General features: G+C 37.3%; 1 protein-coding gene across 1 annotated transcript in view; it reads left to right on the top strand.

Moving 5' to 3' along the window:
• Positions 1–16725, top strand: part of ca10a (carbonic anhydrase Xa) — a 223568-nt gene that overhangs the window by 21892 nt on the left and 184951 nt on the right. Inside the window, exon 2 of the mRNA XM_027143522.2 lies at positions 5444–5518. Coding sequence (XP_026999323.1) covers positions 5444–5518 — 75 coding nt within the window. The remainder of the gene's footprint in view (positions 1–5443; positions 5519–16725) is intronic.

The following is a 16725-nucleotide window of genomic DNA, read 5'->3' as shown; positions in this document are numbered from 1 at the left end:
CCGGGATGTGCTCTTATTGGATGTTAGAGTAAATAATACCACTCTGAATGTGTTCTTACACTTATACTACCACAATTTGGCTAAAAAAGTATTTTCCGGGTCATTTATAAAGATTTAATAGCTAAGTTCCTGTTATGGATTGTAATCGAGCAGAAGAAATCTAATCAACACCTTCCGACCAATCAGGATCCAGAATTCTACGGCGCTGCACTCGTGTAAAATTATACGCTCAATAATATTTCAACACACCCAGATACTACTGTACGTTTTAACTATTTTGAATTTCAAATAGCAGCCTAGATAGGACTGTGTGCAAAGGTTTACACCCCCTGTGCTTTTTTTTATATATATATCTAAATAATAGAGATTGTTGTGGAAGTTTTGAGGTTTGAGAGATTTAAAGTATAAAGTGTCACACTGGTAGGCACGGGCAAGAGTAAAAATTAGATTGATTACATCAAAATTTTATAGACAGGATTCAAACAAAGATGACATGTAAAAGCAAAACATCATCAATCATTGGCTCAAAATCACCGCCTGCTCATCTGATCAAGCTAATCTGGACCTGCCAAGGTCTGCTAGAAGGTTTACCGAAAACTGTTTATGTCTAATTCCCGAAAACTCGTCTCCAGTCCCCTCTGCCCTTGTCATAATCTAAGAAAACAACCGCTGGCAATGACAGTTTCTAGCCACAAAAGTTAAAGGCATTGAAGGACAAGGCCTTACAAACATCTTTAGAGTATAAATTTCCACCACAAGATCTATCTAATTAAAAAATTCAACACAGACAACAATAATTTTATTACGATTTTATCTTAGAATTCTGATTGAGTCTGCTTTAACATCATCGAGCCAAGGATGTTGACAACGATCTTCGATCTCAAGACAACATGAACGTAACAGCCATTTTGTGTGTGTGTGTGTGTGTGTGTGTGTGTGTGTGTGTGTGTGTGTGTGTGTGTGAGAGAGTAAATATTCACTGAATCTGAAGAAACAAATTCTATTCGTTTAACTTAAATTTTGAAAATGAGGAAATTACAATAGGCTAAAAATTGGATTTAAGAAATAAATCGGATTTCATTGTGAAAGTATTCCCTAGGAAATAAACACACACACACACACACACACACACACACACACATAGCGAGAGAGAGAAAGAGAGTTTATAATCTAATAATGCTAATCTTGTTTAGACGATGCCTTTGCTAACAGCGTAAACGTTAGCTTTAAATAAAGAGTGACTCTGAGCACGCGGACCATCGGCGGTCCGACGCGCATGCCGCTAGCCTCCTATAGCCGTTCAGGATGATTTGAGTTGATTGAAAGAGTCCTGCGGGGACGGCGTCTGAAACATCGCCACGCTGCAGCTGCATCCATAATGCAGTGACACAAACAGGCCCGGATAAGAGATAATTATCTCATAAGTCAGTAAGCACAGCTGTTGGCAAGGTCAAGTTTCATTTATGCGCAGCGTTTGTGGGGCTTTTTTGCTTTTCCCCGCCGCACGGATGATCCGTGGAATTGCGGTGCTGCGCTAATGAATACTAATCGCCACCTCTGACAATTAACTCCAGTCCAATGTGTTTATTTACCACATAACTGCTGTTCAGTGGGAAATTACTGGGTGGAATTTATATTTATATCACCGTGCAGTAAATGTGGACCGCCTCGGACATACACTTTTTTTTTTAAATCAAATTCATTTCTTTATTATTTTAGTCATATTTCTGCTGCTTAGACCGTTAAGATTGGGGAGGGTGGGGGTGAGAGATTGGGGGGTGGGGCAAACACACAAACAAACAAACTTGTGTACATGCTTAGATTACAAGATTGCTACAACTAGAATTTTTGGAAATAAATAAATAATTTTAAAAAAAAGTAAAATTTTGAGCAATTTTTGGCTAGCAAGCAAGCTAATGTCAAAGCAACTGTTAACGCAACTAATTTCATAGTAAGTATGATTTGTGTGTGTGTGTGTGTGTGTGTGTGTGTGTGTGTGTGTGTGTGTGTCATCCAGTAGCTAATTTGCTAGCAAACAAGCAGGCAGAATTTAGCTATCATTGTACACCTAACAAATAGCCATTCTAGCTTCTGTCAAACCTGTTCATTTGTTATTTAATAAGTTACTGTAATGCTAACCAAATATTTTTTTGTGTGTTTAATCCATTAGATAATTTACTAGCAAGCCAGCTTTTAGTTGCAAGTGTAAACAAACAAAAAAAAAATTACAGACAAGCTAAATGGAAAGCTAGCCATTGTTGAACCTGTTAATTTTTCGTTTAATGTAATTAATTTAGCATAAATAACTGTTTGTGCAATCCAGTAGTTATTTTGTTAGAAGGTGGATTTTTAGCTATTAGTATAAGTAAAACAAATAACAGTTAAATGGCAAGCTACAGTAGCTAATGTCAAACCGGTTCATTTATTGTTTGATGTAGATCATGCTAGCAGTCCAGATATTTTTTTATATATATATTTTTGTGTAACCTAGTAGCTGATTTGTTAGCAAGCAAGTGAGCAGGTTTTAGATATTATTGAAAACAAAACAAATAGGCAATTTAGCTGACAATCTAACATAAATCCAGTTCATTTACAGTTCATTTATAGTTAAGTTAGCTTGCGATTGAGCTAATGTTGAAATGTTTAATTCATTGTTTAATATAGCTAGTTTGCTAGCTGGCAGGCTAACTTTGTCTATTAATGTGTCAAAGTTAAACTAGGCAAAGTTCAAAACAAAGTTAGTATAAGAAATTTCAGCTAATTTATTTGGCAAACTAGCAGTCAGGAACTAGTCGTTCTTGCTAACAAGCTAGACGATATATACTGTATGTATATCCCTTTGTACTTGTTTATTAGCAAGCTAGCTATTTTTCTTTGTGTTTGCTTAGCACGTGTCATATCTGCCGGAGTCAGATCGAACAAAACGTGCACGAAATATTCGCTTCAATTCCTTTGTGTAAATTTAGTTGAACAAAATGCCTCATGCTGGCTGTCATGTGCTGTCAAAAAGCATCACGCGCTACTGAGGTTTCCTCTCGGCTCTCTGCCAACCCTACTAATCATCGCGACTTTAAACTGTAGGTATGTGGGCTTTGTTTTTTTTCTCACGGATAGACATGGCATGATATCTTTCCCTCAGCCTGGTGTCTCTGTAAAACGCCTCTGCATTAGTTTGCCCTGAACGTCTCTGGAGAACCGAGCTGATGAATTGTGATTGCTTCTCGCACCATGGGTTCTGATTAGAGATCCTTCCTGACGGAGAAGCTGAGAGATGGAGGAGACAACCTTCATTCTGTTTCATCAAATGTTTTTTTAGCTGTAGTACAGATGTCACTGTCGATCTGACACTTGTGGCCGTTTCAATTAAAATCATTTTTTCTTTATTTTTCCCCCTCTGCATGTAGGTGTATGTGACTGGAAACAGCTAGTCAGGATGTATTGAACCGTATGTTTCCGGCTTGAGGCTTTTGACTTGCTCATGCTAGATATTAATACTTTTTCTGTATGTGACAGTGCTGTAAGTGGCTAAATATTGTAAAAGGAATAACAATAAAAGTTATAGTAAATTAGTGGAAAAAATACAATATGCAATATGTATTTTTACTTTGCTTAAGGGAGCATTATTATTATTATTATTATTATTATTATTATTATTATTATTATTATTATTATTATTATTATTATTCATTCATTCATTTTCTACCGCTTATCCGAACTACTCGGGTCACGGGGAGCCTGTGCCTATCTCAGGTGTCATTGGGCATCGAGGCAGGATACACCCTGGACGGAGTGCCAACCCATCACAGGACACACACACTCTTATTCACTCACACACACTCACACACACTACAGACAATTTTCCAGAGATGCCAATCAACCTACCATGCATGTCTTTGGACCGGGGGAGGAAACCGGAGTACCCGGAGGAAACCCCTGAGGCACGGGGAGAACATGCAAACTCCACACACACAAGGCGGAGGCGGGAATCGAACCCCCAACCCTGGAGGTGTGAGGAGAACGTTCTAACCACTAAGCCACTGTGCCCCCCCATTATTATTATTATTAAAAGCTATTGATTAGTTGGTGCTATCTATCTATCTATCTATCTATCTATCTATCTATCTATCTATCTATCTATCTATCTATCTATCTATCTATCTATCTATCTGGCAAATTCACAGTTCCTTTATTTGTGCATGTTGTTAGGAAAAAAAAACATTTCTGCATGACAACACATTGTTTTATCCTTTATTAATTTTTTTAATTTATTTTATGTATAGAATTCTGTATTTGTATTCTTATTTTGGTGACTTGGAGCTGTGGTAACAAACCCAATTTCCCCCCAGGGATTAATGAAGTTTTTCTGATTCTTATTCTTTGTAATAAATCCATAGATAAGTTAATAAAAGTGTTTAAGATTATTAAAATGTGTTTGTTGTTCCCAGTCAAGAACTCCTCGCTTCGCAGCAAACTATATCCGACTCTCAGCACTGTTGCTGCTCGTAGATCTTTTCCCTGTTTATTTCTGCCACTAAATCGACCTGAACCAAAGCCCAAATACTGTTTCTTTTAACTCGTCGTCCGGTATATTTCCTCTTCGCATGGAGAATTGTCCACCCACCTCTGTTCTTGCATTGCGAAATTGAACCCTTGTCCTGATTACTTCTCATCCTTGCTACAAAGATTATCCCACCTCCACTTCTATTAAAAAGCTGCTGTGCCACCTCTGCCCCTGCCTTTAAGCCATGACTGGAAGTGTATGGACAAAGAAGTTTGGGTGTAAGAATTCAATATCCCCCAGATCTTGCCCTGTAATTCCAGGTCATGGCCTGCTTCAGTAGTGGGATTTCTACTCAGGCACCTCAATTATAAAGTACAACCTTACTGTAAGGTTTTTTTTTTTTAACCCGTCCTACAACGATGCCTTTTCATATCGATGCCCCTTAAGTACAAGCGTCGGTACTGGGTAGTACCAATGAACACTCGTTATAGACTGAGAAATTAGAGGGAATAGGTGTGGAAGCTTTGAAATGAAATAAAATTTGAAAAAAAGGAGAAAACGGGACGCACGATGGCTTAGTGGTTAGCACGTTCGCCTCACACCTCCAGGGTTGGGGGTTCGATTATCGCCTCTGCCTTGTGTGTGTGGAGTTTGCATGTTCTCTCCGTGCCTCAGGGGGTTTCCTCCGGGTACTCCGGTTTCCTCCCCCGGTCCAAAGACATGCATGGTAGGTTGATTGGCATCTCTGGAAAATTGCCCGTCGTGTGTGAGTGAATGAGAGTGTGTGTGTGTCCTGCGATGGGTTGGCACTCTGTCCAGGGTGTATCCTTCTGCCCGTGACCTGAGAAGTTCGGATAAGCAGTAGAAAATGAATGAATTAATGAAAAAGGAGAAAACAAAAACTTATTTCTTTCTTTTTTTTTTCTATTTTCCCTTTTTCAGCTCAGCCAGGTCCTCCCAAAATTCACGAGGGATGGTGGGCTTACAAAGAAGTCGTCCAAGGGAGCTTCGTTCCAGGTAATGAATTTCACACTGTGGTGTTTTCTGAAATCTGCAATGTTTCAATTCCTTTATTAGTGATGAGTGAATTGTCTTGAATTTCTTGAACTGCTATGTAGATCGATTTTGAATGTGTGATATCTGCAAAATGTTCAGATATTCAATTTTTAGCTGATTCACATATGACATCGATAGCAAAAGAGATATTACACACCATGTTGTTACACAGAAAAGTTGCCTTCAGTTTTGTTCACTCAGTCTTTGACATTCGAAGCAACCCCTAAATCATAATGGTGTTCTTCCAGATCTGGTAAAGTAGGATCTCTCAGAAGGTTATGTCATATATCCATGGTGCTCTGACTGAGTGGAGAACAAGTGGAGCATTTTTTTTCCTGAGGACTAATGGCAAATTTATCATGTTGTGACCGAGACGTGACCTCACATGTACAGCCTGTACACCGTCCCTGCTAAAGCTCATGTTCATCCTCTGGTCATTATCCTGAACTGTAGAGTGGCCCGAGGTGGCCCTGACCGGCTCCTCCGCTCAGTCACTGACCCGCCGTCACAACCTTTTGTTCTGCTTCGTCTTTAGACCTTATTGAAGTTGTGTTTCAAAGTCATCATGATGGTGGGTAAGGCACCGAAAACGTACTTTACCCTACAGTAATAGAACACACTTCCTGATGAAGAACAGAATCTTTGGGTATTAACATTGCTTCTTGTTGGGGATTAGAAACTCGATTAGAGTCTAAATACTGCTCTTAATGAGGAAATAATTCCCTCAGTGTGTTAATACTGCTTCTCGCAGTACAAGACAACAACAAGGTGTTACAAAGAGGCATTTTATTGAGGACGAATCACTCAAAATATCTAACTGGGGAAAAGAGTCAGCATTAATAATATGAATGATCTTTTAAAATCACTGCACATATTAATTCTGCTGCTTATTGAGGGCAGAATCGGTGTTAATACTCTAAATGATTCAGCATTAATACTTTAAATGATTCAGCAGCCATACTCTAAATGATTCAGCATTAATACTTCAAATGATTCAGCAGTCATATTCTAAATGATTCAGCATTAATACTTTAAATGATTCAGCAGCCATACTCTAAATGATTTAGCATTAATACTTTAAATGATTCAGCAGTCATATTCTAAATGATTCAGCATTAATACTTTAAATGATTCAGCAGCCATACTCTAAATGATTTAGCATTAATACTTTAAATAATTCAGCAGTCGTATTCTAAATGATTCAGCATTAATACTTTAAATGATTCAGCAGTCGTACTCTAAATGATTCAGCATTAATACTTTAAATGATTCAGCAGTCATATTCTAAATGATTCAGCATTAATACTTTAATACTTTAAATGATTCAGCAGTCATACTCTGAATGATTCAGCATTAATACTTTAAATGATTCAGCAGCCATACTCTAAATGATTCAGCATTAATACTTTAATACTTTAAATGATTCAGCAGTCATACTCTGAATGATTCAGCATTAATACTTTAAATGATTCAGCAGTCATATTCTAAATGATTCAGCATTAATACTTTAAATGATTCAGCAGTCATATTCTAAATGATTCAGCATTAATACTTTAATACTTTAAACGATTCAGCAGTCATACTCTGAATGATTCGGCATTAATACTTTAAATGATTCAGCAGCCATACTCTAAATGATTCAGCATTAATACTTTAATACTTTAAATGATTCAGCAGTCATATTCTAAATGATTCAGCATTAATACTTTAAATGATTCAGCAGTCATATTCTAAATGATTCAGCATTAATACTTTAATACTTTAAATGATTCAGCAGTCATACTCTGAATGATTCGGCATTAATACTTTAAATGATTCAGCAGCCATACTCTAAATGATTCAGCATTAATACTTTAATACTTTAAATGATTCAGCAGCCATACTCTAAATGATTCAGCATTAATACTTTAATACTTTAAATGATTCAGCAGTCATACTCTGAATGATTCAGCATTAATACTTTAAATGATTCAGCAGTCATATTCTAAATGATTCAGCATTAATACTTTAAATGATTCAGCAGCCATACTCTAAATGATTCAGGATTAATACTATAAAATATTCTAAATATACTCTAAATGATTCGGTATTAATAGTCTTAATGATTCAACTTTAATACTTCAAATAATTCAGCATTAGTATTTTAAATGATTCGGCTTTAATACTCTAAAAGATTCCGCCATAATTCTCGAACTGATTCAGTATCAATACTTCAAATAATTCAGCATTCATATTGTAAATGATTCTGCATTAATACTCTTTGAGAATCACTTAAATATTACTGCTTTTATGAGGTTGGGAATTACTCAGATTAACAATACTATAGTATATAGTATACAATACTATACTATGGTGATGATGAACATGACTCAGCGTGTTAATATTGATTCTTATTGTGGAAGAAAATGACTTAAAGTACTAATACTGATCTTGCTATGGAAACGATTCACTCATAGTATTTATACTGCTGCTTGTTGGGAAGAGTATTTCATTGTGCACGTATTAATTATAAAGAAAAGCAAAATGGTGGTCTAGATACAAAGGACATACAACAAAATCTTTAGATTTGACTCACAATGTTCAAGAAGGTGATCATTTCTAAGGGGTAAAATAGTAAGAGAGAGTTGAGCGCTATGAATTCGGATTGGAATGTTTATTAAGAATTCAGTGTATCTGGGTGGCTCAGGGAGGCTGGAGATTGGTGATGGTGCTACAACAAATATCTGTCTGAAATGAAACGTCTGTGTTGGCACAGTGGAAAGTTTACAATGACTTTCAAGGATTTCATGTGTCTGGAGATGAGATGCTGAGTGCACTGCAGATGGTAAAAACATTTAGACTCACATTAGCCCTGTAGTCTTGGCCGGTTTTCTTCCTGGAACAATTCGGAAGCGTCAGCCGAGATCCAAGAAGCCGATCGTGTAGCAGATTTGACAAATAGGAAATTTTGTTTCTGAGCATCTTTGTGTGAAAAATCCCTGATGTATAATTTGCTTCTCTTTTCTAGTTTGCGTCTGTTGTTTAATCCTGACTTTCTGTCGGTCATGCCAGTGTTTATGAGCATTGTTGATGTCTTGCCTTCTGGTTCATATCAGAAACCCTGTTTGTTAAACTTTCTTCTGAATGAATCATTTTCATTCAGTTTTTTTCAGAACGGTCTTCTTTAACTCAGTAAGTAAATTGCTTCCATTGTGGGGGTAAAAAAAAAAAAATCAACCTTAAAGGACAAACGTGAATAAAATTTACTACTATGACCTGTATTACATTTCCAGTGTCTGCAAATACTTGACTATTTAGTCAAAATGCCTTATCCTTATAGGGGTTTTTACACCTGGTCACTTCACCCGTTTTCTGTGATCAGATATCTATCCGATGGTAAAAACACCAGGTCTAAATTCCCTCTGAAACGTTTTGGAGACGGATATAAATCCGATGGTACAAACCCCTTCAGGAGGTGGTCTGGGACGCGTTTCAGATGAAACTGGACAGGTGTAAATGAATGTGGTTGTTCAAGCCACATACATCAGCGCTATACTCCTCCCAAACGGAAGTACGTCACTCGCAGGTGACTCACTAGTCGTGCATCGCGCCAGAAACAAATAGCATGGACGACACGCAGGCACTTATTGCTATTTGGAGTGATGAAAGCGTCCAACAAAAGCTTTGTAAAACATATAGAAACAAAAGAATATACACCGAAGTGTGTTCCATTTCAATTACCCCAGAAATCAAGTAAAATATATTAGCATTTTGGGCGGGAGTAGAAAGATCAGATCGATATCCGATTCGCCGAGACGCATTTATGTGGCCTGATGTAAATGGTACAGTTTTAACAAATCAGATATCTATCGGATCAGAGACAACACGTGAAGTGACCAGGTGTGAAAAGGCCCTATTATTGCACTTAAATTGTAGTTGTTCAAGCAGAACCTTTAGGAAACACGTTCATTATCCGCTTTATTCTGATTGTTCCTTCTTTTTATTTTATTTATCACGTATATATATATATATATATATATATATATATATATATATATATATATATATATATATATATATATTATCGTGAGAATTTCCAGGCTGGATTTTTATGCACATAACTTTTTGTTTCGAATACACTACTGTTCTCCAGATGCAGGTTTATAAACCGGGCCACCCGCTGTATAAAATCATAAAATTTATATTCACCACATGATTCCTGAGGAAGGTAAATGTCAAGGTTTGGAAGATGAGACAAAGGAGCGTTTAGTTCTGTCTGTATTCACTCTTTTTTTTTTTAGATTTCTCATGCTTTGTCACATAAAGGTTAAAACGTCTCTGAAGGGAGACGTTTTGCGATTCAGTCGTACGTATCATATAGTTTACCTTTTCAGCTTCTCACTTATCTACTACCGTAGGGTCTGGACGTGTTAAATCGCTTCACATATTACGTCACATTTGGATTAATGTTTCGTTTTAAATCTAACAATTCAGGCCAACAGTGGTCAGGTCATGGAGGTGATTTCTCCTGCTATCTCTGATGAATGTATGCAAGATATTTATTCGTGTGTCCTGTAGTTCTGTCTGTGGAGCATATAAACTCCTTATGAGCCATCTGTGACCAGGTTATTAGCATTAAACTTTATAGATAGGGCAGGATGTTGGGGTTATATGGATATACTTAAGAGTTTATTACTTTGGGTCCATCACTGAAGCGTCTGAAACCTTTAATCTTATATATAATTCTATTCCGTATTATTACTTGTAATAGAGGTCCAATAACCTTAACCAAAACGGCCAAACCTTTAGACCGACACTGTTTTTCTGTAGCTATTATTCACTAAATGAGAATTGTCTTGTGATCCCAATGTCCTCTACTCAGAAACAATACACTTAGTCACTGCAAGGTCAGACTTCTCTTTGAATGCCATTTCTCAGCTACGGTGCTAAAACGATAGAGAGAGAGGGAAAAAAAACACCTTTTTGCTCAAGGGCGTAGGAATTTTTAAGTTGTTTTAAGACACTTTTTTTCTAGGCTGCAAGTAAATTTTTACATTTACAGAATCCACGCTAATACAGACTGACTTATTCAATACGTTTAGGTCTCGTTTTATACAACTACGGGATAAGAGCCTTGTTCAAGGGCCTGGAAGTGGCAGATTGGTTGACCTGGGATTCAAATTCACAACCTTCTGATAAGTAGTACAACACCTTAACCACTAGGCTACCACATTTTTTACAGATTGCTTAATGATTAAATCATGGCTGCCAATGGGCAATCAGAATATCCCAAGCATTTGGTGGTCTTACAATTGGCCAATTGTCACAAAATTAATCAAACTTCTAAAACACAGCACTATATGTCTGTTTACCAAATTTGAGCTCTGCATCTCCATCTCTAGCACCACGAACAGACTAATTCTTCTCATAACATTTCAATTTTTTATATAAATGGACATATTTAAACATCAACAGTGTTCATCCAGTCTCTTGAAACTAGTTTGTCTTATTAACTACTTTATTTTCGTTTGCTTTGAAGCTAGAAGGAAACACTTAGGATATCTTACTCCAAGGGGTAAGTAGGTGCCTAAGGACGATTTTTTATCTCTATATTTATACTATTTAGCTACTTACATTTTTCTCGTTTATAAAACCGGAGTTATTGAAGTTTGAGGGTTTTGCTCGAGGGCTTATCAATGGCTGCTTGGTGGTCCTTGGATTTAAACTCACAACCTAAAAATCAGTAAGTAGTTCAGTACCTTAAAGGTGGAGTCTCCGATGTTTGAGAACTGCTTCAGAAAACTGAGTCGAGACGACAAACTAAACAAAAATCAAAACAAACGTGTAGCCAATGAGCAGAAAGGGGTGGGGCTTGTCAATATGTGCGGAGAGAGTGTTCAGTGCGCATGTGTGTCATTAGCAGAAAGCGGTTTTAACATTGGTATGGAGGATAAAAACAAAGAAAGAAAGCGAAGAAAGACTTACGATAAGGACAAGAAGTAGGACGTGTTAATATAGGATCAGCTTTCCAGCGCTGGAGAGAACTGAAGGAGCAGGAAGTTGGCCACATATTCACAGGTTGGAGTTTCCCGAGTCAATAACTCCTGAGCTAAACGCTGTTACTACACAAATAACACCTCTTTTCTATCGTAGTAATGTAGAGAGGCAGCTACAACCACGTTTTGTGTAGTAACAGCGTTTAGCTCAGGAGTTATCGACTCGGGAAACTCGGACCTGTGAATATGTGGCCGACTTTACTTAAGACGCCGAGGCGCTTTTTTCCTTCTCGATAGGTGAGTAACGTTGGTTTTGCTTTGTTACACAGAACTAATATATGCCTTTGTCCTTTACATGATTATGCTTGTGTGTCATTTTTGCTTGTTTGTTTATCTACAATCGTATTGTTCTTCCCTTCAGATATGATAAAGACACATTTCTTTCTGTTAGTTTCCTGGGTTACGTATGTATGTGTGGGCGGAGCTATCGATACAGGGGTGGGACCCATTTGGATTAGGGGCGTGTTTGTTTTGGTGATTTTATATGTCAACACTGGCTTTCAAACATCGGAGACCCCACCTTTAATCCATGAGCTACCTATATGGTTAAACGGGGATATATATATATATATATATATATATATATATATATATATATATATATATATATATATATATATACTATATATACTAGTTTGCTACCGCTTTTGGGTCCTTGGTAAAATGGCCTTAAGAAAATGATAGTTCTGATATTAAAATAATATACAATGACAATAACAGCCATCTATTATTTTCTTTCTTTCAAATTTAGCATTAGGACCTTTTCTGGAATTTTAAAATACACAATTATCCACATTTCTTGTCACCTGTCTATGTAGGCTATTAGGGATATAATTTATTTATTTTTGGGTTGATTATTTTTCTCCTCAGAGGATTGTATTGTGTGAGAGTGTAGATATAGAAAGAAATCGAGTTGAAGAGAAATGCCTTAAAGCAGTATCGCAGAGTCAGAGTCACATCCTGTGGGATCTCACACTGGGCACGGTGACACACCATCTCGAGCCGTTAAGTAGAATGTCGGAGATTGGCAATCTGGCTCCCGCTTATTCACCGGTGGTGTGGCAATGAGCCCATGGTGAGGAGAGGATAGCTGTAACCCTCTGACTCTCTAGGGTTCTGTGCCCTGCAAACCCAACCGGCTATTATTTTCCAAGCCTCTGATCACGTCTTTTGAAAACCGGTTTCTAGTCCTGCGTTGGGGCTGGATGGAGTTTGCCCTAGGGACTGACTGGCATGTATGGAGGTCTCAGCTGGTGCAGGCTGATGAGTCTTAGCATAGTCTTTCACTCTGCTCTTCACTTGGCACCACACAGGACTGTTAATATTCGCTTTCTGAAAAGTGATGGAAAAACCGAATAGTCCTGTTAGAAGCGATGCTGCGGCTGGGAGTTAAACCCGTCGTGGAGAAAGAGTTGCTTTGAACGATATGCCGCTTAGAAAGAAGATAAGAAAGAAAATTCTGCTCAGGAAAAAATGACAAATCCAATCCAATCCAGTATATAAATGATGATACGCAAAAACATTATCAGGGTACGTAACACCTACATAAGCCTGTTATGACAACTGACAGAACTATTAATCGTGTAAAGGCTTATTCACACGATGCCATGACCCATAACGATACGTCCTATGATCTAATGATGGAACATGTCATAACATGAGCTTATGTCGCTCGACTCAATTACAATTATAATAGAAAGTAGTCTTTATGATCGCTTAAAGGCTGATGGAGTAAACCTTCAGAATTTTTTATTGACTTGATGTCTGACTGAAGACCATCAGATCCTCAGCTCCTCGGGCCACATCGGACAGCTCAGATTTGTGGATTGGATATGTCATATGTCAGTACAATTCAGCCTTCTAAACAACATACTGTACCATGGTACACTATACCATCGTAGCACTTAACAACCCGGTGCAAGAAATATTCTCCATGATCATAGAGGTGTTTATCATTTTTAAATGTGTGTGAATTTGTCCTTGTCATTTGCTCATAAAAACTGTACATGGTGTGGTGTCATTTTAGCATAGTCGTATTGTGTACTTATCCCGCTAGCAATCCCAGCTCTTAACAGTACAGTGCTAAAAGAACGTGCGTCTATCCGTATATTTTAAAGAAGCACCCTGACAGAGGGTCATGATCTCTGACAGTTCTCTCAGCGCAGTTTAGAAAACAGAGCTCCAACATAGTTCAAGCCGTCCATCCAGTTTTAAGTCAAGCCTGATAAAATCAATAGAGGATGCTAATGGGCGAGTACTTCCTGCGTGTCGAGCAAGTGCAGGCCATTTACAGACTGATGGGCATTGATCGAAACTTCATTAAGGAAACAGAGAAAGGACTTTAGGGCATAGGTGTTTATGTCTAAAACATTATTGGAAGACTGGAGACCCGTCTGGCTTCACCCCTTAACTGTTAGCAGTGATTTTGTTACACATGCAACATGTACCGTGTCTGTAGTATGTTTAGGAAATTCTCAACTTATTTAAATATCTTTTCAAAATGGCTGTATAATAGCTTCATACTCATAGGCATTATGAACTAAACTCATCGCATCTCATTTCCTACCGCTTTATCCGAACTTCTTGGGTCACGGGGAGCCTGTGCCTATCTCAGGCGTCATCAGGCATCGAGGCAGGATACACCCTGGACGGAGTGCCGACCCATCACAGGGCACACACACACTCTCATTCACTCACACACTCACACACTACAGACAATTTTCCAGAGATGCCAATCAACCTACCATGCATGTCTTTGGACCGGGGGAGGAAACCGGAGTACCCGGAGGAAACCCCCGAGGCACGGGGAGAACATGCAAACTCCACACACACAAGGCAGAGGCGGGAATCGAACCCCCGACCCTGGAGGTGTGAGGCAAACGTGCTACCCACTAAGCCACCGTGCCCCCCATGAACTAAACTAACAATTATAATAAATTATATGTATATATATATATATAAGTATCTGTAAGTAGAAATATGAGGATTTTTATAAAATAAATAAATAAATAAATAAATAAATAAATAAATAAATAAATAAATAAACCCCCAAAACAACATAAACAGTGATAATAATGATAATAATGATAATGATAATAATAATAATAATAATAATAATAATAATAATAATAATAATAATAATAATAATAATAATAATAATAATTGCAAGCCTAAACCTAACGAGTGAATCTCATGGAAAATACAGATAAAAAAAAAATCTCTCTCTATTTCTCTCTTTTTTTCTCAATAGAAAAAAATCATTTCATGTTTACGAACTGTAAGTAATTTCAATCGTATCAAGTGTTCTAGAATGTAAGGACATTGTGATTAATATACCTTAAATTATAAATATGAGGATTTTTTATATTTTTAATAAATATGTTCCTTTTGAACATTTGAAATCTTTTTTCAAAGTGTTGGCAAATTCTAAAATATTATAAATGTCTTGCATATTAAATGAAAATGAATACTGTAGAAATATAACTCAATAAATACTAGTCGATTTTAGTCTTAATAATAATAATAATAATAATAATAATAATAATAATAATAATAATAATAATAATAACAACAATAATAATAACAATAACAATAATAATAATAATAATAATAATAATAATAATAATAATAATATGAACTGTTATGATTTAAAAAAAGGTATCATTTATAATTGAAATTATTTTTATTATAGTAAAATAAGTAAAACCCGAAAAGAAGAAAAAGAAGAAGAAGAAGAAGAAGAAGAAGAAGAAGAAGAAGAAGAATATTGCAAGTCTAAGCCTAAAGAGTGAATCTCATAGAGAATAAAATAAAAAAATAAAAAATAAAAAATCTGAAGCTGTGTTTTATTCCTTTAAGGCGGAACGCACAAAGTCTTGATCATTTTGATCTTTTTTTTTATATATAAACCACAGACATGCTATTGCCTAATCATTCACTCTAATTGAGCCGTTTAACTTTAAACCCCTGACCTTCAGCCATAACATGCCTTAGTAGAGCCGAAATGTATCGTGTCTTTACGAGGCAGCTAACGGTTACTGCATGAGCGGTTTCACAAGAAATATACAGACGTGGCCCTGTGCAGCCGGAGTTAGTATATTTAGATTTTTATTCAGTGATCACACACAACCCCTCAGAAACAAAAGTTATCCCTCGAGCTGTCGGCCAAGCGAAGTTCACACACTATACCTTTACATTTGTTATGTTTTCAGAATAGTTATAAAGATCGACAAATAATGTACACTTATTAAATTAAATAAAATAAAAACATATAAAGAAATGAATGTGTGTAATGACTGTTCATTTTATTAATAAATTAAAACAATAGGTCAATATAATTTTTGGCCCTAGAACCTCAAGAGACTGAAGCTGATGGTCTGATGATCATGGCCATGTGTTTGAACATCAGGTTCCAGATTTATTCTCTTTTTACTGTTATAATCAGCGTAATTCTTCTCTTTTCTTCTTTTTTTCTCTTCTCTTCTCTTCTCTTCTCTTCTCTGTTCTTTTCTTTTCTTCTCCTCTCTTCTTCATTCTTCTCTTCTGTTTTTCAATCTTCTTTCATCTCATCTCATCTCATCTCATTGTCTTGACCACTCTCCTCTCCTCTCCTCTCCTCTCTTTTTCTCTCCTCTCCTCTCCTTTTCTCTCCTCTCTTCTCCTCTCCTCTCCTTTCCTTCCCTTTCCTCTCCTCTCTTCTCCTCTCCTCTCCTTTCTTCTCCTCTCCTCTCCTCTCCTCTCCTTTCCTCTTCTCTCTTCTCCTCTCTTCTCTTCTCCTCTCCTTTCCTCTCCTCTCTTCTCCTCTCCTCTCTTCTCCTCTCCTCTCCTCTCCTCTTCTCTCCTCTTCTCTCCTCTTCTCTCCTCTCTTCTCTTCTCCTCTCCTCTCCTCTCTTCTCATCTCCTCTCCTCTCCTCTCCTCTCCTCTCCTCTCCTCTCTTCTCCTCTCCTCTCTTCTCCTCTTCTCTCCTCTCCTCTCCTCTCTTTTTCTCTCCTCTCCTCTCCTCTCCTTTTCTCTCCTCTCCTCTCCTCTCCTCTCCTCTCCTCTCCTCTCCTCTCCTCTCCTCTCTCTCCTCTTCTCCCCTCTCCTCTCTTACCTCTCCTCTCCTCTCCTCTCCCTCTCCTTTTCCTCTCCTC

This window comes from Tachysurus fulvidraco, chromosome 8 (assembly GCF_022655615.1).
Source record: "Tachysurus fulvidraco isolate hzauxx_2018 chromosome 8, HZAU_PFXX_2.0, whole genome shotgun sequence".
Classification (NCBI taxonomy): domain Eukaryota; kingdom Metazoa; phylum Chordata; class Actinopteri; order Siluriformes; family Bagridae; genus Tachysurus; species Tachysurus fulvidraco.
The sequence above is the reverse complement of the archived record's forward strand: the minus strand, read 5'-3'. Positions and strand labels throughout refer to the sequence as shown.